Source organism: Chiloscyllium plagiosum, chromosome 28 (genome assembly GCF_004010195.1).
Source record: "Chiloscyllium plagiosum isolate BGI_BamShark_2017 chromosome 28, ASM401019v2, whole genome shotgun sequence".
Lineage (NCBI taxonomy): Eukaryota > Metazoa > Chordata > Chondrichthyes > Orectolobiformes > Hemiscylliidae > Chiloscyllium > Chiloscyllium plagiosum.
In genome coordinates this window covers 19189300-19211716 of record NC_057737.1, presented here as the reverse complement: position 1 = coordinate 19211716, position 22417 = coordinate 19189300, and the positions used below count along the sequence as shown (strand labels likewise).

At 38.3% G+C, this 22417-nt stretch overlaps 1 protein-coding gene across 3 annotated transcripts in view; it reads right to left on the bottom strand.

Annotated features, from left to right (window-relative positions):
* sez6b (seizure related 6 homolog b) overlaps positions 1-21820 on the bottom strand; it is an 830703-nt gene extending 808883 nt beyond the window's left edge. The window contains exon 1 of one of the 3 annotated variants that reach the window (XM_043718461.1): positions 21219-21820. In XM_043718461.1, the coding sequence (XP_043574396.1) occupies positions 21219-21306 (88 nt within the window). In that variant the 5' untranslated portion in view covers positions 21307-21820. The remainder of the gene's footprint in view (positions 1-21218) is intronic. The other 2 variants (XM_043718459.1, XM_043718460.1) reach the window with 2 other exon arrangements.
* Between the last annotated feature and the right edge of the window lie 597 nt (positions 21821-22417).

The following is a 22417-nucleotide window of genomic DNA, read 5'->3' as shown; positions in this document are numbered from 1 at the left end:
GCCACGGGGCGATTTGGTTGATTGGTGCGGGTGTCTCGGAGATGTTCCCTAAAGCGCTCTGCTAGGAGGCACCCAGTCTCCCCAATGTAGAGGAGACCGCATCGGGAGCAACGGATACAATAGATGATATTAGGTTTCCTTGGGTTGGTGGTGTCATTTCCTGTGGTGATGTCATTTCCTGTTCTTTTTCTCACTGTGTGGTAAATGGGATTGAAGTCAATGTGTTTGTTGATAGAGTTCCAATTGGAATGCCATGCTTCTAGGAATTCTCATGTGTCTCTCTATTTGGCATGTCCTAGGATGGATGTGTTGCCCCAGTCAAAGTGGTGTCCTTCCTCATCTGAATGCAAGGATACTAGTGAGAGTGGGTCATGTCTTTTTGAGGTTAGTTGATGTTCATGTATCCTGGTGGCTAGTTTTCTGCCTGTTTGCCCAATGTAGTGTTTGTTACAGTTCTTGCAAGATATTGGTGGGTTTGTGGGCAACCATGCTGCCAAGAGGTCTGAGTAGTCTGGCAGTCTTTTCTGAGATGTCAGACCTCTTGGTATCATGGTAGCACATAAACCCACCAACATATTAAAACAGCAGCTCATGAACTTGAAAGACCCCATACAGACAACAAGCAAAACTAATGTCATTTACAAAATACCTTGCAAGAACTGCGACATATTTTAATAGTCTATGCTTTATTGTTGCAACAAACCAAGTTCCTGCAATGTGTTAACTCTTTTCTCCCCTCTTAATTTTACCCAACTCTTGCAATGATGATTCTTCACAAGAATACAAGATCAGCTTTGCCTTATAGGATGCATGAGCACAAGTAGTTTAATTTTTCTCTTCAGGAAAATAAAAAGGTGTAATGATGAGTCAAAAATAATGACAACATTCTCTAGAGTATCACTAGGAACTGTCCTAACCTAGGGTCGGACTCTGCAGCATTGTGACTGCAGTCACTCCAAGGCTTCGGTATTAATGCATAGAAATCTACTGAACCACGTGTGTACTGCTAATTTTAATGCAGAAGCAGCAGAGACAAATAAAAGGAAAAAAATCCAAATTTCAAGAAGGGACAGGGCAAGACATCAAGAATGGCAATCACCTTAAATTTAAAAGGGACCTAGAAATGTGGTCACACACATGATCACAGGCTGCAAATGAGACTTCATTTTCATGCACTTCTTCCTCTGGCAAGGCTGCTGCCAACCTCTGCTTTCTAGTTAACCATTTATCAATAATTTACATTTTTAAATGCTTCAAGTAAGTCAATGTTGCAGCCAATTTCATAAGCCAAGCACCTGACCCTTGAAGCTACTCATTAAATTAAAATTAAACTGTAACTTCCTTTAAGTACATTTCCCTATTTGACAAAAAGCTGTTGGTTCAGATCCCAAGGTTTCATACATCTGAACTGACAACTTCAGTTGCTTTTGAGTTTCAAGTTGTGCTGTGCAAGTGAGCTCCTCAGAGACAATCTGAAATACAGAAGACAGCAGCCTGCGATACCTCACATTCTCAGTGGAATGAAGACATGAGCAGTGAAATGAGCGGTGATGAGAGAAAGGTGAGGATAAGAAAGAATTAAAGGATGTCATGATTTCACAATTTAATACCAAACAGAAGCATCCCATTTGAATCAGGTAACATTAATGAAAAGTGAGGGAACTGCAGTCTCCATCCACATCCACAGGCCGACAGAAAAAGGAATATTTTTAAATGCTTGTGAACCACTGCACAGATATGTATTTGCCAGATGGAAATAAAACAAAATTAAAACCAGGTTTAGAAAAAAAAGACATTTTTTATCCTCCACGTACACTTCCATTGTCACTTCAATTTTAATCAGTTATGTTAGCCCTTAATCACAGAGCCAGTCTAACACCATTGACCAGAACACTAAAAGGATAAAAAATCCCCTTTTTAACCACAAAACAAAAAATTCAATACAGCACAAAGCAATGAAACCACTTGATATTTCAAAGCTACAAGTTGAACAGTCTATTGCCATTCCTCTGGTGAGGTTATAAACACTTGATAAAAATAGCCTTGAATTGGTTCACATGTACTCTCTTCCATCGAAATCATTGGGGGAAAAGAGTTAAAGGGGGTTGCTTCTAAGGACCAATGACCCCTTGGAAAGAGACCAAACCATTTGAACCTTTGTTTCCAAAACCCTGTTGCCAAGAACTGATATTTTCCAACTAGCAAGGGGATTATGTTGCAGCTTTTAAATTATACATACAATCGTTCTCTTTGGAGAAGGCATGTTGCCATTTGATAAAAATGTCCTTGAAGAGGCATGGAAGAAAAAAATAAGTGTCAGGTAATCCAAGATGTAGCAAAACAAAGCTCAGCAAAAATGCACAAAAAGGCACTAAAAGATGTCACTTCTTGGAAGGTTAATTCTGAAAACTACTATTAGCTAAATAAATTGTATCTTCAGCAACAAATCTGCATATTTATCAAAATTCTCCATCTACCATGTATTCCATTGCTGTGACAAAGAGGAAGCTGAATCGTTCAAATGCTCTCCAGGCAAATTATATCTTGCTATAAGGAAGGGAAAATTGCCATTCTCCAATACACAAAAATGTGAAACTACTCACGCATACAGCCAGCTGGTAAAAGGCTTTCACAGCAAATACACATGACCCTTGTTAACAGTCTAATGGTTTTGCAATTTAATTGATAAGGAATAGCAGACAGAAAATTGCTTTTAATCTTTTACACCAAGTAGTATTAGTGTGTTGCCTAACATCAAATAAATGTTGAAATACAGTACTTTTAATTAGTGACACTTGAGATACACAGCAGCCGATAAAAAGTGTAGAATCCCATCATGGCTCTGTCAGAAGAATTCATAAATCTGGCTCATCAAAAGGAATGTATCTTAACATGACCTACTTAGAAGCCTTTCTCCAACTGTATTAAAATAAGCTAGAGGCCAAGATTGCATGTCTGGAATATTTTGAACTTTACAGAAGCAATTGAAAGAGAATCTTACATTATAAAAACTACCAGTCATTTTGGAATTGCACCAATTAGCATAAAATGAATGTTTGAAAAGTACCTTAGAAACAACAGAAAATAGTCTGCGATGCTCTACTAAAAGGACATCATTCATGCATCTTTCTAAATGTTTGATAGATACAGCATGACGCAGAAAGAAATTAAAAATTGAAATAAGTTTTTCTGTGCCTCTGTAAAAAAGAGAGGGAGGAAGGCAAGGATTGCACGAAGAGTCCATAACGCTATTTAATCAATCACATAAAGGCAAAATGCTGCAGTTATTAGAAATTGGACACAAACACAGAAAATGCTCAAAAACATTCAGCAGGTTATACAACAACTGCGGAGAGACAGAGTTAACATTTTGAGCCCAGTGTGACTCTGCATCAGAACTGGGGATATAGACAGGCAAAGTGAATGGACAAAGTCTTGGCAGGTGGACCAGAATGTAAGAAAATGTGAGGTTATACACTTTGGCAGAGAGATTAGAAAAGCTGAATATTATTTAAATAAAGAAATATTGCAGAAAGCTGCAGCACAGAGGGACTTGGACGTCCTCGTGCACAAATCACAAAAAATCTGCATCCGCATTCAGTGGGTAACAGGGAAAGCAAATGGAATGTTGGCATTTATTTCAGAGGAAATAGAGCATTTTAAGATGATTGAGTGCCACATGTATATAAAAATACAGTGAAAAGGGTTTTGTCATGTGTTATACACAATGCTCTGACACCATCTTGAAAACATTGAATATAATACAAGAGTTTACTATGACAGCGTTTGTATTTCTCTCTTCTTCTTGCTTCTCCCTCACTGCGCTCTAGTCTGTGTTTGGCACCAGCCGTGGTCTCTGAAATGCCTCCTGCGAGTGGTCTCTAACAGGCCTCCACACAATCACAACTGCCATGTATGAGCTGGAGCCATGGGTCTGTAGATACATGTGTTCCGTACCTCCTGTCATCAGTCATCAGGGTCCTCCACCGTACTGTTTGCCAACGCTTCCACTCCTTCAGGTGCCCAGACCTAGCCACAGACCCTGGAGCCTCAGCTCTGCCTGAGTCCGAGCCTGGGGTTTCAGCCTGGGACCTGCTCCTCCCTTGCTGGGAGACCCCATTGCTGGCACTGCCATTACAGCTGGAGGCCTCCTTCTTCAACCGCTTTGAAAGAATAGAGTCAAAATAATGTGTGCTAACATCATCAGGGGGCACAGTGTCCAAGTTAGCCACAGAAGATCATTTTAATATTTGGTGACTATTAATTGGGCAACATCCAACTGGACCTTTATTATACAACTGCCAATTTCTCTTCTCCATTGAAGTTAATAAAACAAACAGGCAACTAATCATATATCACCCAAAAAGGGTTTAAAAAAGATACACCGAACCCTTACTCACTCACTTCTCAAATACTCTATTTGGGTGCAGCACTGAGACTTATTTGTTCATCTATCAGCATTGAGCAGTCATTGGCTTGTGACACTTTTCCAATGAGGATGTTACAAGGAATGGAGAGCTTGAGTCATAGAGGAGAGGCTCATTAGAATGGGACTTTTACCATTAGAGCGTAGGAGGTTAAGGGATGACTGCATAGAGGTTTATAAAATCAGAAGGTGAATGGCAGGTGTCTTTTCCCTAGGGTAAGTGATTTCAAGACTAGGGGGTACACCTTTAAAGGGAGGAGAAAGATTTATAAAAGACACGAGGGGCAGTTTTTCTTCTTTTTTAAAACACAGAGGATTTTTCATGTGTGGAATGAACTTCCAGAAGAAGTAGTGGATGTAGGTACAGTTACAACATTTAAAAAGATATTTGGATAAGTACATGAATAAGAAATGTTTGGAGGGATATGGGCCAAGCACAGGGATGAGGGACTAGTTTAATTTGGGAATAGGGTAGGCACAGACTGGTTGGACTAAAAAAGATTTGTTTCCCTGCTCTATGACTCTATGTCTATGACCATAAGTCCAAGGCAAGTTCAAGGAATTTTTGGTTTAGTGTTTTACAGTTTCCAGACTGAGTGACAAGTTCAGCCATGTCATAGCAGGATCACTGTTCCCATTTTTGTCTTTGTTTTAGAAATTAGTGAATGGTGATTCAGCATTGTAAACTTATACTTCCTCTGGACAGTTTGCTTTAAACACTTGTCCCATTTATTTCTCTTTTGGTGGTGCACCATCATCCCTTCCACATTAACACAGATCTTCCAATTTGTTCTTCTCTCCCTTCAACACCACCCCATCACAGCTACCTTGTTTATGAACCATACATCTCTAAACACTCCTAGTTCTGATGAGAAATGTGTTCCTGGATCTATCAGCACTTATGACTTCTGCAATGTTTGGTAGCAGGGCAGGGCATTCACCTGTCATGTGGGAGCCCTGAATTGACAGAGTTGATGTTAATACTCCTAAACAGTGGATAAAGTTAGTTCAAGTGTCACAATCAGTGTTTAAGAAAAAATACCCACTCTTAAAAAAAGGCTTAAATGGTCAGTCACAGTTTAAAAAAAAGAACCGCGTGCTGGATTATTTTGATAAATAATCAATGTAGTCTTGTTTAAAAAAATAACACTACCATCTGATTATGCAGTTTCAAGAGAAGGTTTTGTTAACATTTCCTTTGAGGCAATTATTCTGTAGTAATGAATGCCTGGCTGAGTTTCAAACCATAAGGCACTGAGCTCATGGTTTTATTTATAGTTAAATGAACATGCTAAAGAATTAGGTGTCTTTGCTGTGGGGTAAGAATAGAAGTTTATTTTGAAGAGGGATAAATCAGAAGCAAATTTTAAAGCTTAGAATGGACTTCCTGAACCCAGTTTTTCACTATCAAATGCATGAGTGCGACAATATATTAGGATCGTTAGAAATGTTTTTCTATTTCCACATGGCTCATAAGGTCACTACTTGGTGAGTGACTAAGGAGACAACACAGAGAAGGTTATATAGGGACCAAATGATGTGGCTGAAGAGCCGAGAGGGGGCCTAATGAAATCTAAAGCAATTAATGAAATCCCAGTGAATCAAGACAGGCATTCTAACCAGCCATTTCACCAGTTCATGCAGCTACTCAGAATCTGCTTCCTTGATTGGTGTGGGATGTCCCACATTGGAGTTTTATGGGCCCACTTATACCCAAAACTGGTAGATCTGCGGCACATTTCCTGCATGCGCAATTTTTAATCCAGATTCCCCAGTGTCCTTGTTACTTTGTTTTTGTTTTAAAGCATTCATGTTGATTTGTGTTGTTATGAAAAGACATAAATACAAAGTGAAATGTTATAACTTTATTATTAGGGAAAGAAATCAAGCAATAAATGCAAAATCTTGGAATAAATTTCTGCAAATATGCTAGCTATCAAATAATTAGCAGGGGCATCTTAACTGCTTAATCATGGGATAAATATTGCACAAGGGAATTTTTCTTTTTTAATTAACTGGTATTGTAATTTATAGGAATTGCTTTAGCTTTGTTAGTTGGACAGCTGCTTTACAATGCATATTGTATTCAAATCCCACACCAGCTGAGGTCACCATGAAGGATTCTCCTTTTCAAATTCTTCCCTCACGTGAGGCATGATCACCCTTAGGTTAAACCACCATCAGTCATCTCTGTCTCCAATGAAAGAGCAGTCTTATGGTCTCTAAGATTATAGTGACTTCACCTTTATTGTAATTTATAGAAAGTACAAACGTACAGCACCTCTAATAAAGTCAGTAACACACCGTATCATGACAAGGCCAAAGGATTTACTTTTAAAAACAACTTCCATAAGTTCAGGATGCATTACAGTGCAGTAATGCACATTTTCAAAAATGTTTCAACAACTGCTGCAGACATCTACCTTTTAATATGTGGAATGATGGATCGCCAATGCAGATTAAAATGCTATTTGCATAATGAAGACATAAAACTGAAAATATTTTAGCAATAGTCTTACTCAAAAGAATATTAGAGAAATCTGAAGTACAAAATAGATTTGCAACACTGGTGCTGTATGAAATGTTGTGAAGATTGCATGTAATGGACACCATATAAAGAAAACTGTACAATGAAAGTGACTCATTAAATCAGACCTGAAACAACAGAAGGCAGATGGGATTTGCAAAACAAGGGAGAAGGTTCTTTACACCAGCATAATATCAATCACTTTTCAGAAAAAGTGCTTTTGAATGCATTAAATATATGATCTATGAATAGGAATTTGAAAGCAAGAAGAACATTCTGTTCAAAAAGTATTCAATTAAGCTACATTAACGCCCCAACAATTACTGGGTTAAAATTATCATCTGTCCTTTGATTAACAGTTATTACACAATTAATTTGCTGCCTAGTTTTAAACTACACAAGTCGACTCATGAACATTGTATTTTTTAGCATGTACTGGTCAAATATTGGACGCAAACACACACACACTACTTTGCTGCACATATTATTCAGCCCATTATCTGCTGCGCTAGTGAACTGCAAATGAAGAGAACTTACTGCACCATTTTAGATGAACTACCTTCTAGATAAAATGTGGCATTACAAATGAAAAAGATAGGCATAGGCTTTGCTGCTACTTACAAAGCTTAATAGTAATGGATTTGCTATTTTTCTCTTTAGGAGAAAGTGAGGACTGCAGATGCTGGAGATCAGAGCTGAAAATGTGTTGCTGGAAAAGCGCAGCAGGTCAGGCAGCATCCAAGGAGCAGGAGAATCGACGTTTCGGGCAAGGGCTCATGCCCGAAACATCGATTCTCCTGCTCCTTGGATGCTGCCTGACTTGCTGCGCTTTTCCAGCAATACATTTTCAGCTATTTTTCTCTTTAGTCCAGCAAGCAGCTACAAACCTGGATGGAACTTTAGTTTGCAAATTATCAGAATAGAAAAGCAAAATAAACAATGCATTATCAACCACACATTAGTCTTTACAGGTCAGGCAAAGGACAACAACTGCTTACAAACTGTACTGTTACATATTTTACCAGCATAAATTGTATTTGATCATCAAAACTCAAAAGCATTTAGCTAGAATAAACAGGTCAGGTAATTAAGAACCATTTGCTTTCCCACTGATTGGAAAGAATTTCCACTCCCCCAACTCCTACAGAATAGTTATACTCCTGTATTAACAAGATGGTAGCATTCATGGCTTGTAGAGTTCTCAACTGAACATGATCAATATTGCTTCTTTAACTAGATATCAAGAGCAAAGCTTTAGAAATATGATAGAGAATCCTTTTCATCTCCATCTACTCAGCCTTCCACCTTCCAATAAAAGCAGCTTTTACATTCAGAAACTGACAATCTGGCTGGAGCCAAAGAAAATGCACAGAGGATAGAGTGTGTAATTCTCCAGAGACCCTCTCAAGCAACTAACACAGAGCTTTAATTGGGCAACATCCAACTGGGCATTTATTATACAAATGTCAATCTCTTCTTTCTATTGAAGTTAATGATGCAAACAACAGATCAGGCAACCAAATTATATCACCTAAAAAAAACCTCATCAACTCTCTGGTCCCATACAACTAATTCATAGAATTTGTATTTATATAAATCCATCCACACCCAACACCTTGGGAAACTTTGCATGATTAATTACCTTTTGAACTGGCATCAACAGGCATTGTTATAAATTGAGCAGATTTGCTGAAATACACCCAGGTAAACTTCTGCTCTATTACATTTCCTTAGTACTTTTCAAAACAGACACTATTTCTCACCTATTACTGTTGTGAAAAATAACTTCCTGTATCATTCTAGAGCTGCAAAAATTATTCATCCCTCAAAGTATGTCTAAAATTGGTTTTGACACTCATTCCACTGACCAGATAATTTCTCAATAAGAAGAGTCCAATCAGTTGAAAATGACTGCATTGCTACAGACACCCTCCCCTCCTTCCCTGAACATATTCTTTCTTGAAACAATGCACTTTGTCTTCAGACCAATGACAGGCCAGTCTGTTGGCTACAAGATAAAGAAAGTATGCATTTTCTTTCAGAGTTTACTTAAATTACAGAAGCTAGAGTCAGCAACAATAAAGTTTTGAAATCAGAAACTTGAGATTAATGAGACAACAGACATAGACCATGAATAATGCAGCCAGCATAAACCAAGTTATCTACCAATGACCTTGAATAAAGCTGCCCAAAGATCTAGTGGTCTCTGTGGTTTGGTTTTCCTTTTTCCTAACAGTGGTTTAAAGCATGCTACTAAAGTAAAAAGTGTTAATCTAGACCCTAGTCAAAATGACAGAAACCAAACATCTTTCTTTGCATAGATTTATTATAATAGTTTCAATCTCAGACCTCCTTCCATACACAGCCTCTTGTGTCCCCCTTGTATCTATATAGATAATTAATCAATTAACCCCAATGACCTTCTTAACTACATGTTATTTAGACAAAGGAATCTCTTATGATGCAGCAACAGTTTTGTCAGTAAGCAGTCAATCACAATGAAGCATTCACACACAGCAAGTGGGTTTTTTTTTACATTTTGACGATTAATAGTTTAAGATAGAAACAAAAGAAAGAAATTTGACATTCAAATAAGATTAGGTTGTCAAGGCCAGCGCAATTATTGAGCAGCAATTACAAAGTTACAATGTCGTTTAAAATCACAGTTTCATCTCATTAAATGAAGCAATCTATTCAAGGGTTTTTACAGTGAAGCTAAGCATACAGTGGAGTCTCTCAAATTCCATTGATTTTCATCAATTGTGGGGAAACTCAAAACTCTCTGTAGAAGCACAGAATCATGAACACTAACATCTGGAATCCTGTATTATTCTGTGCATACACATAATTCAGAATTTTGCTGAGAATTTCAATGAAGTGACGATGGCAAATACTAATGCTTCTACTACCATTATGTTCAAAAAACCCAGATCATATTAATTTTCAGAAATGCACAGACTGCAATGTCTACGCTGCTGTTTTACATCAAATTACTGGTTTTGTAATACAAACTTCTTGGGAAAGACAATGACTTTGTTCTACTTTGCTATAATAATAATTCTGAGATCCAGGTAATGTTCTGGGGAACCAGGCTCAAATCTCGCCATGATGGATGGTGGAAACTGAGATCAATAAAAGTCTGGAACAAAATCTAGGATGAAACTGTCATTGGAAACATCTGTCTGATTTGCTAATGTCCTTTTTGAAGGAAATTACTGTCTTTGTCTAGTCTGGCCTCTATGTGACTCAAAATTCACAGTGACTCTTAGCTGGCCCTTGGCCATTTAGAGATACAAAATAAATGCTGACCTAGCCAGCAGTGCCCACATACAGAATCATAATCATAGAGGTTTACAGCATGGAAACAGGCATTTTGCCCAAACTTGTCCATGCCACCCTGTTTTCCAATTAATCTAGTTCCTGCATTTGATCCATATCCCTCAACCTACCTGACGAAATGTTTCTTAAATGACAACATTGTACTCGTCTCCACCACTACCTCTGGCAGCCATTCCAGATACTCACCACTGTGTGAATGAAAAGATTGCCCAAGCAGAACCTTTTGTATCTCTCCCCACTCACCTTCAATCTATGCCCTCTAGTTTTAGACTCCCAAACCATGCGGAAAAGCTGTTTGCTATCTACCTTAACATATGCTCTTCATGATTTTATAGACCTCTAGAAGGTCACCGCTCAATCTCCCACACTCCAGGGTAAAAAGTCCCAGCCTATCCAATCTCTCCTTATAACTTAAACCTTCCATTCCAGGTAGCAAATCTCTTCGTGCTCTTTCTGCCCTGTGAATGAATTATTAAAAAAAGCAAAAACGTGAAAATACAGTTTTTCTAAAAACTTACATTACCAAATGTTCATAGGCTAACTTGATTTAGAAACAATGAAAGTTTTCATCTGCAGCTGAACCAGTAAGCTCAAAATAAAGAGGACCTATAAGGTTTTTCCCTCAGGAGTACAACTAGTGCTGAAAAAGGAAGTACTAAAACCTGCTGTAGTGCTCATACAGCATTAAAAATCATATCCACCTAAGCAAGAATTCAATCAGCAATAGCTCTTAAAACAAATAGTCCCTTGTGATTTTTCTTGATTAGAAGAAATAAATTACATCAATTAAAGAACACCTTTACATTTAAAAATAATAAATCACAGGAATGTTATAAACTAAACTTTATACCAAACAGCACAATGAAATGTCTGGGGAGATAACCAAAATGTTTGATCAAAGAAGTAGATCTTATAAGTCTAAAGGTTTATTTGGAAGCACTAGCTTTCAGAGTGCTGCTCCTTTATCAGGTGGTTGTGGAGTGTAAGATCATAGGACACACTTATGTCCTACAATCTTATACTCCACAACCACCTGATGAAGGAGCAGCACTCTGAAAGCTAGTGCTTCCAAATAAACCTGTTGTGTGATTTTTAACTTTGTACATTTCAGTCAAACACCGGTACCTACAAATCAATCAGTCTTAGAAGGAGTGTCTTAAAAGAGGTAGAGAGTTTCAAAATGATAATTTCAACGCTGAGAGCCAAGACAGCAGAAATTACAACCATCGACAGGGGTACAAACTGAAATCAGGAATCAAGCTCACTGTTTGAGCACTGGCTCAGCACTCATATGTCCATGTGATGAGGGTATTGGATTCAAGTCATATGCTAAATCCTGAGTGCAAAAATCAATTATTTATTTTTTTTAAATCAACCTGTTACAATATATAAAAACCGTAAAAAGTGCAAATCAATAGCAAAAACAGAAATTGCTGGGAAAGCTCAGCAGGTCTGGCAGCATCTGTGGAGAGAAATCAGAGTTAACATTTTGGGTTTTGAGCAAGTGTCACTGGATCTGAAACATTAACTCTGATTTCGCTCCACAGATGCTGCCAGATCTGTTGAACTTTTCCAGCACTTTCTGTTTTTGTTATATGTCTTGGAGTAAATAGGAATTGAATCTCACCTTCTGGTCCAAAGACACTACCATTGATACTATCACGCACTACAAGAACCCTAAGAACGGAGCTCTTTTTTCATGGAACACCTACAAAATCATCTGTTTCACAAATTAAATCATTTAGCGTGACTACGGTTAGGGGCTGTCTACAACAACCAAAAACTAGAGAGGATAGAAATAGAGTGAGGGGACTTTTGTTTTTTGCAATGAACATATCCATCACAACTCTAATGACCACACATTCCGAAATGAGATGCTAACAGGAGTGATCATAGGTGATCTGCTGGAAGAGTTCATGATGGTTAACAGGTGGAGGAGGAAATTAGATGGGATGGAAAGAGGTAAGATTAGATCCAAACAAGCACATTTCTCATTGCACAGGATGATCAACTAAAATAGGGCAGCTGGAGTTGCAATTTCTAAGGAGGGAGCATCAATGGCTCCTTCAGAAGATGCCAAGAGATGCAGAGGGATCCATATGCTTGGCTCTCTCATGGATGACACTATGATGATGACAGAAGTGTAAGACGAACAAGAAGTACAGCAATATCGGTTAGGCAGCCAAGAAATTAAAGGAACCATAATGTCTAAAGGGGAGTCCCAAAGGGTTAAGAAGTGAAAAATCGATTCAAACGTGAAAAAATAGGGGAAATAGAAATGATTAACTCTCTCCTACAAAGTAAAATTATGGGCATTCAGATGACAGGTTCCAAAAGGTAGTGAGGGGAGATTAATATCTGGGTGAAAGTGGTACACTTTAAGTGTTTAGAGCTTTTATATTTAAATAAAAGCTCCATAAATCTAAAGTGTCTGAAAATAATGTGAAACTGTTGGTGGTCAGCTTAAAAAGTGCCTGTATATTAATATATTTTTCACAGTACATCCCTCCCAGTCGCTCAAAAGCAACAGATCATTGTCGACAACAATATGAAAGTAAGGTGTGCTGTTATGAGTTAATGAAAAAATAAACTTAAATGGCCTTTACCAAACCAGCTGTGATTTGAAAAAGGTACAATCATAATGAAACTTTATTACAATAGCAAGGTTAAAATGGTCAATTAAAGCAGATCAGGGCACTATAAATTCAGCTTGAGGCAAGAGAGAGGAGGAGTGTAGAAGAGGGAGATATTGGAAGAACCCGAGACTTTGAAGAAAACAGAAATAGAAGAGATATTGTGCCAGGTGTAGCTCAGTTGATGGCATTCTTGCCTCTCTATCAAGGTTCCACATTTAAATCCCCACTCAAGTTTTGGGTAAACACCAAGGCTGACAAAGAAGTACAATATGGAGGGAGTAACGCACAATAGAACTCATGACACCATTTTAAAAAAGAAAAGCAGGGGAGTTATCCTCAATGTCCTGGCCAATCTCTCAATTAACATCATGAGAGAAAAAAAAACTTTAGTTGGTCACTACTGTTGTTTGTGTTGAATGCAAATTAGTTGCTGGGTTCTGATATTTCAACGCGGTTTATTCCTGATGAAGGGCTATTGCCTGAAACGTCGATTTCGCTGCTCCTTGAATGCTGCCTGAACTGCTGTGCTCTTCCAGCACCACTAATCCAGAATCTGATATTTCAACGCTGAATACACACCAAGAAATACTCAATTGGCTGTAAAGCATTTCAAGACATCCAATGATCATGAGAAGTACCACATAAACACAAATCTTGAACTACGTTTCTCTCCCTTAAAAGGTCAAGGATATAAAAAAGGAACATTGCAAGTTTTCAGTGTATTAGCCCAGGTCCAATTTTTCAAAACTTGAAAAGGATCAGATTCTTAATTATATATTTTGACAGGGGAAAATGGCATCCTTTACTCACTTCCATTTGCATTTTAAAAAAAAACTCCTACTCAATAAAATTATAAAGACTCTGATGACAAGTTCTGCAAGGCAGCATGAAGAGATTAATGTCTTAGCAGCAGTAAGGGCAGGCGATGCCCTAGTGGTGTTATTGCTGGACTGTTAATGCAGAGACACAGATAATGTTCTGCCCAGTGGGTTCAAATCCTACCACAGCAGAAGGTGGAATTTGAGTTCAATAAACACCTGGAATTATTAATGATGACCATGAATCCATTGTTGAGGAAAAAACCATCTGGTTCACTAATGTTCTTTAGGAAAGGAAACTGCCATCCTTACCTGGTCTGGCCTACATGTGACTCCCCACCAGCAGTGTGGTTGTCTCTTAACTGCCCTCAATTGCCTGAAAATACAATCACCTCAGCATTCAATCCCTCTGGGCAAATAATGCTGCCATCATCTCATCTCATGAATGAATTTTAAAAAAGGCAACAAGTTGCTTATGGTAATTTTGAGGTTTTTTTTAAAGATACCATACATCTAAAACATCTCTTAAGAATGTGAAATTGTCTGTGGTCATACATAAAAATATGCCTTTTAAATTTATCTATTATTTAAAAAAAAACCCATCTTATATCCTCACACGAAAGGGAAAGGATCATTGTAGACAACAGATGCCAATTGTTTGACAATGACAACTTTTGGCATCTATAAAAAGGAGTTTATAGGGTCCTTTCATGCAACTATATATCCCCCTTGATTGGGTAGCACTAACACAAATGATTTATAATAGATTCAATATAGCCTGCAACAAACACAATTCGAAGAATCAGCCAGCTTTGCTCTTTGGTAATAGGTTCTTCTAAAACATGGCTGCTGAAAATTTTGAAAATCAATATACCATGTCAAAAGAGTTACAAAAGGCTTGTAACAGATTTACTAAGCAAGCCACATGGTGCAATCTACACTTCAAGCTCCAATATAAAAATTTGCAAGAGAATGCTTTTAGACAAGCAGACAATTTATTACATTTGCTTGTCAGACACAAATGTAAATGTGCGTACACATGGGAGCACTTGTATTCATGTAGCCAAAATCAATCCTGATAAATAATGATTGACAACCTCTTTAATCTTGCTCACTTGCCCTCCGTGTTTAATTTTACTCCCCAGAGTAACTGTCTGAACCCATTTCATATACTCTTCAAAGACAACACATTGATATTTATGGCACATTGGGACAGATGAACAAGTCATATTATATGCACGAGTTCATGTTTCCTCCAAGGTATACAAATGAGAAAGTGATGCAACTAATTTTAAAAGTATTAATTAATATTAGCGGAGCATGGAATAAATGTAAGCCAACCAACAGGTAAATGCAGGTCAGAGATTTACTGCCCACTGCTGGAGAATGCCACCTCAGTGTTCTAAACCTGGCATGTCAATCAAGCAATAAATTATTATTTCTTTACTTCAGAATTATTTGATTGATGAAAGTGATCTATAACAATATTCATATTAATCATATTTCTGCTGCAATCACATGGAATGTCTCTGCCTTTAAACTAAATTAAAAGGGACATATATCTTTTCATATTAAAAAAGACTCAAGCTACAGAGGACACACAAGTAGATTACCATACTGTAGAGAGCATCATTGTATACAGAATAACAAATTATTGAAGGAACTTCAAGGTTGTAACATAATTAAAGAGATCTGATTACATTATAAAACTCTGACAGCACAGGTTATGTGGTTTATGAATGTATTGAAATCTCAAAATTGAATTAGAGTCTTTAACACTCTCTCTTTATTCCTCGTTCTGTACTGCATTATTTAAAGCATATGCAATTTGCCTTTTTGTAATCAGTTAAATGAAATCATTAAAATGCTACTGTAGTAAAACCTTACCTGACAATGAGAGTTACACAAAATGCCTCAGTCTTTAGCAGTTTCTACAAGGGAAATTTCACTTTAATACAGACAGGATGGATATCAGTTACACTGGAAAGATTTAGGGGGCCATGGATTCAAATCATTCCAACAGGTAAGTGGACAATTTAGGTTATCCTTAGAATATTTCAGCAGCTTTAGAAACTCAAGACCAAAGTATTCCTGAGATAGCAGGCAGGCATAAAATCTCAGAAATTGTTTTTTTTTTTATCCAGCAAGAAGTTAACTTGCATCATTTCATTCCTGTTTTATGAGATTTTTGGCAAAGTGGGATAAGTCCATTGCTTAACAACTTAATTAGGTACTAACATCTAGGTACTCATGACAAGATTAGTTCAACTGAGGATGCTTCATGAATTCAAGGCATAAGGATGAATTGCGGAGAATTGTAGGGCTGGTGCTGGCACTGAAATTCAGATAAATGGCTCGGTCTTCATATCCTATGGAACTGAGCCATAGTCTCCCCTTGTGGCTCGCATATTCATCAATATTTCCCATCAGGAGGCAGATTAGACACTGATAATGATTTCAAAATATCTCTATTTGAATTATTATTAGAACTCTGCATTAACTTTTCATTAATTTTAGGATTTTTTTAAAGTCCCTGCTGGTGCCCAATAGATCGATTGTGTTTCCAAAGAGGATTGGACCAACAGGAGAAGTTACTCTTAAGTTTAACTGGAAATTGGATATGAACAAGAATGCCCAGTCATGTATCAGTTACAATGAGTGTTCAGCTTTGCCATTCCAATTAAATAGTAGCGCAAATGATGCACTACAACTTGGTGTTATCACTCTCTGATGAAAACAGCATTCTCTCCCTACATCCAAAGTGCTGGATGGTTTCTTTCAAATTAGATTAGATTAGATTAGAATACTTACAGTGTAGAAACAGGCCCTTCGGCCCAAGAAGTCCACACTGAGCAACCCACCCAGACCCATTCCCCTACATTTACCCCTTCACTGTGCCACCGTGCCACCCACAATGCCATACTTACAGAAGATGTTACAGCAGCAGTAGACTCTTTTGCAGACTGGTACAAGAAAATAGATTTGGCAACTTACAAGTTTTTTTATGAACAAACCAACAAATCTGATAAATATATTCAAAATCTCCACACACTTTCCATCTCTATCATTTCTTTAAGCAAAAATGTAAAAGAGGTTGAAAAGTCAAAGTTTGAAGTTGGCTGTGAAGTTTCTTTAAACCATTCCTTGGACACTACTAGAGCAATATCGTGTAAGTCAGCAAGCTGAGTATTTCAGATTATTACTGGTGGCAGGAGAGCTGTGATCAGTTCTCTTGGAGATCATTCTGTTTGCACTCATTATCCCAGACAATTTACAGGATTCTAAAACCAGGGTTTTAAAAAGTAACAGCCAGTAAGAATGAAATTAGACATGCAAACTATGCTTTAATGCCATATTTTATTTACATCTTATTGATTAACAAATAAAAGTATATATTGCTCAAACTTAATAAGGTTAAGTCTTGTGGTATGAGTAGTCTGAAACAGAATAGGCTACATTCTCATAGTCAGAAGACAGCTTTTATTATTAGCATTTCATGGTGTCCAGTTACTAATGAAATGAGTGTTAGAGCTTTTGCGCCTTACCTTTCTCAATGATCTAGGTGAGCATGTCTTGGACATGTCCACAGCCATCTGAATCATAAAATAAAACTTTATATGCATAGAACTTAGATGAAACAAAACAGATCAAAAATAGATTTAAATGAACAGATATACTGGGTGAACTGGGAGGCCGATTAAAGAATCTACCTTTATCTGGCAAATGTATTTTAAATAGATAACTGTTATGTTGGACACATGGGTAGCAGTAGTTCCAAGCATGTACACATTATGACGACTCTCACGTTCTGGGATATAGCGGTGGAAGGTGGAGTGGTTATTTATTAGTTCATAAAACAGTAAAAGCTTCATTAGGAGGATGACAAATTCACTAAATGAACATACAGACTAATTAGATACAATGGTAGGCTTAGCAAACAAGAACATTTTAGTGTTTCACACACTATTTGGTTAACCTCTTTAACATAGTGAAGGATTTATATTTAGTAGATATGGATAGACAAATTGAGCAAATAAATTAGGGAGATTGGGAGACAAAGTGTTAACTTAGCATAGAAATTTTATGTTAGATATTGACCTAAAACAAGATACTGGCATGTGTATAAAAAGTGTAGATTCACGGCTAAAAATCAAAAAGAAGAAGCAAGAGTCCTTAGGTATGATCAATAATGCGACAAGCAGAAAATAAGTGAGTATTAGAAAGATGCATGTCAAGCACTTGTCACCATGGTCCTCCCTTTTGTTTTCCTAAATTGGCCAAAGCTTTTTTATTTTTATTTTTTGCCTCTTTCTGGGCTGTGAAAGTTAGTGGAATGAGATAGATGTTGGAAAGAAGATCGGGCTGAATTTGAGCATTAATGGTGTTTGTCAGACCTTTCCATTACACTCTTAGATAGTTTTCTCGGACCGAGTGGTCTTTGTCTAGCCTTCACTTCATAAAATGAAATCTCCTGCAAGACTTTTAAGTTGCAAAGATCAGCTAGCTGGCAATAAATATGTAGTGAATGTAATTTATTTGCAACTTTAAACTTTATATTAATTATGAGTCTAATCAAAAAAATGCACCAGGCATAATTTGGAAAATAAAACTTCTGTTTGGGCCAATGATCTTGACATCTAAAGGTAATTGAACATAATTGGACTCAGATTTATACTATTTTTATCTTAATGACCTCATTTTCAGAAAATCCAGTCAGTTTAGAACACTTCAGAAGCTAAATATTTTTACTGGATTCTTGGCAGTACCAATAAGAGCATTAGCATTGCAAGCTATTCTTAATACTTAATTGTCCTTGGTCAGTGCAATAAATGCAATCATACATCTCAAGCAATAGTGAAAGAAATTTTGTAAAGGTCAAATATTAGGGAAAATCTGAGCTGGGAAAATCTCATGTTCCTTAAGTAATTGGGTACAAATCCCAGAATCATAGGATCACAGTACAGAAGACACCCTTGGGCCCATCAAGTCTGTACAACCAAAAATATACTATCATTTACACTAGTCCCACCCGTCCCCCAAGTGGCTGTGTGTTGAATGCCTCAACACTTCAAATGCTCATCCAAGTTTGGTTATAAGGCTTCCTGCCTCAACCCCCCTCCCCTCCCCCAAGGAAGTTCATTCCTTTGTTACTTATCCTTTTATTCACACTCACAGATCTTTTAGCATTCAGATGCACAACCTGTGAAACAGCCTCGTTTACACAACAGAGTTTATACTAGAAGGCAATTTCAAAAACAGAAAGTAGAAATAGCTACTAGCAGTGACAGTGATAAAATGCTGCCATTGCCAGCCAGCCTCCCACTCCATCCCATTCACTTCCACTGCAGTTTTATTGCGCTCCTCTTGTTCAGACGTTTCTCCTCGCCTACCTACAGTCAATTCACAATAAAGAAAAAAAAACTTAATTGAGCAACCGCCATTGCAATTGAACAAATGAATGAGAGCGTATTGAAACACTCTGGCTGGTTTTCAGAAAAAGTGCAGTTAGAAGGTTAAAATAAACTGGCTTAGTAGCTCAAATCGCAAAAGATAAATACCATCTCAATGATTATTACTGTTTATTCTTTTAATTAGACCACATGCACCGGTCAATTATATAAAAAAAGTATGTATAACATGGAGGAAATGCTGTATAATTGCTCAAATAAAGTTATATAAGGGATATGATTTTTGGTTGATAAATGTTTTGGCAGCAAATGGGTTTCACAACCGAGACTCTGGGATCTAGTCCGAATACAGACACAAAACACTTCCCGAAGATCCGCTAACAGCAATCAACATTTTCAGTTCCACTTGTTCAAGGACAGAGGATATTTGTAACACGATCCAAAAACGACCTGAATAGAGCATGACCTAGAGTTAAATCGTTCGAAAGGATAGTGATCAGGAAATGGAAATCAAGCCACGTAGTTTAATTGGGTGTCCAATCATGGTAACTTCACCTTTACCAGTTTTGAGGACTTGACCTTCCCATTGACCAGTTATTTGAGAGGGTTACAAATGATCAACGATAGCTATTTAGGAACGCCACCACTGGTGAATCACTTGTATTTAACCGGTAATTATGGAAAGCTGCCCCGCGCTTAAGTTAACCGGGGGAATACTTAATCAGGTTCAGTTAAGGCAATAGTTCTGGTTCAGGAGTGACATTCAAACCAAAACCTCACCGACACAAACGTAGCACGAGCACTTTAAAAACGACTGCTGCGGTTCACTTACTTTCCTAAATTTTGATTATGCTCAGGGACTGTTTGTGAGCACGTGATATTTGGCCGGCCTACAAAGTCGCTGTGACAAGGTTTGAGTCGAACAGAGAGAATGAATGGATAAGCTGATTTCCACAGAGGAGGGCGCACTACCAACCATGAAGTTGGAGCACAATCTGCCGACGAGAGCGAACCACGTCGATTACAGGCACACTGGTGTCTGTATCTCAAAATACAACGCATGTTAAACTTAACATCCATTATTTTATGAACATTGGTTTACTTGAAGGCGAGGGCGTACTGTTTACTTTTAGCGTCACTGCAAACTAAATTGTCTCGCATTACTTGATTTTTGTCGATGTTTCTCACGATTTTAAAGGGGTTACTGTGCATTTTGGTGGTAACTACACAAAATTCCTCGTAGCTGGAAAAATAAAACTTGAACTCAGTACGAGTGTTAAATGTTGTACCGACCACAAATTATCAGTAATCCTGACAGTACGTGACAAGTGAAGATTAATTCACACACTAATTAACAATTCATCATTGGACCTATTGTCTGATGTCAGTTAGCTTAATCAGATTGATTCTGGATTAGTGGTGCTGGAAGAGCACAGCAGTTCAGGCAGCATGCTCCTCGGATACTGCCTGAACTGCTGTGCTCTTCCAGAACCACTAATCCCGAATCTGGTTTCCAGCATCTGCAGTCATTGTTTTTACTTAATCAGATTGATGAAAAAGGGATAAAGGCTGAGAAATACTTGATTGGAAATTCTTCAGAACTTGTTTGTAGATTATTTGTCTCACTCGTTACATAAACAATTACGTACACCGTCAAGCATTTTAAAACAGACCCGCGCGACAATTTAACAAAAGCTGAACAATTAAACCCAGAAAGAATACTGAGTTTACTGCACGCATTCATTGTTCAATTTTCAACACAATGTTACGATTAACCCTTCCACCGATGCTCCCTGCACAATGTAAGCGCCTCCGGAGCTCACTAATTAACAACCAGTCATTCAGCAAATGATATCGCCATTCGGACTTTCGACTGCGTTATACCGACATGTGCAACCAGAAGCGAATAACACACCAGCGTTTAGAGGGGGTCAGGGAGGAAATACTGCCGTAATAAGTATTCAGATACTGTGAATCCCATTGAGCCGAACGACCGAAGCCAGTCCTAACTGACTTTAAATACAATATTTATTTTCGCAGCCAACCCTACCGCCAAAGTCTTACCTTGACCGTAGACTGTCATCAGACAAGCTAGAAGTAAACATAGCGTGCTCATTTTTAACCGATACGGGGAGAAACCCTTCTTATTCATTCCAGAGGTTGCCAGCTCACATCGGAAAGGGTATCTCTCTCTCTTCTCTCCCAACCAACTACTTTCCGAGTCAATTCAGAGGGGGTCTCCGCGACAGGGAGAGGATTCGCCGCTCTGTGTCTGACCTGCCGGAGCACAAGTGGGGTGGGGGGAGCTGGCCCGAACCTTGAGGTTTATAGTTGTGTGAGCGAGTGCCGCGATTCCCCGGCTGCCGTCAGCACCACGGACAGCTCCTACCGCGGGAGCCGACCACGTGCAACGTGACGTTCTGCTGCCGCTGAAAGTAACCCGCTCGATTGCAGGCTCTTCAAGTTAGACAGCACAGGGATCCATCCTGCCAACAAGTGCATACTCGCCTCTCCGTCTTCTCATCTACAGTATATTTTTCCAACACGTCTCTCCCTTTATTGGCTGCATTTAACTTCATTTTCCAGAGTATTGCAACCCCGGGGTTCCGATTTGGAAGTACACACACAGTCAGCAACTCAAATCATTTTTGCAGCACCGAAAACAGCCTATTCGGCCCACCTGATCTCAGTCAATATTTATACTCCTCCCCCACCCACCCTTACTTGATCTAACTTTCCACTCACAATCACAAAATACCGCGGATGCTGGAAATATTTTATTTAAGACGTAGGGAATACTGAGAAAATTCAGTAGGGCTGGCAGATGCTGCGCAGAGAGAGGGGGTTTGAAGTTAGATAGATGATTGATCAGAAACGTGAACTCATTTTCTGATCTAATCATACAAGTATGCCTCACCTCCTTAATCAGTATGTACAGTTTGCTGTGGGAGATTTGATTATGGGCACTATTCTTTATGGAAACACGTTCACGTTGGAGATAAGCCTGGGAACTGCTGCTCTGGACTATTCATTATTTATCACGACTGTTTGCACTCGAGATCCGTAATAAGTATTCAGATCCGTAGTCCCGGGTTTCTGTGTCATGAGCCATTACTGTATCCCGTGAACCGTATGATCAAAGTTTGAAGTCAGTTACCGAAAAGAATATGTAGCTATTTTTAATCGACCTGTTTGGACAGGCTATGACCTCCAGAGCAAGACCCTCTGGCCTTGAGGGCGGGACACTACCGTTGCATTACAAG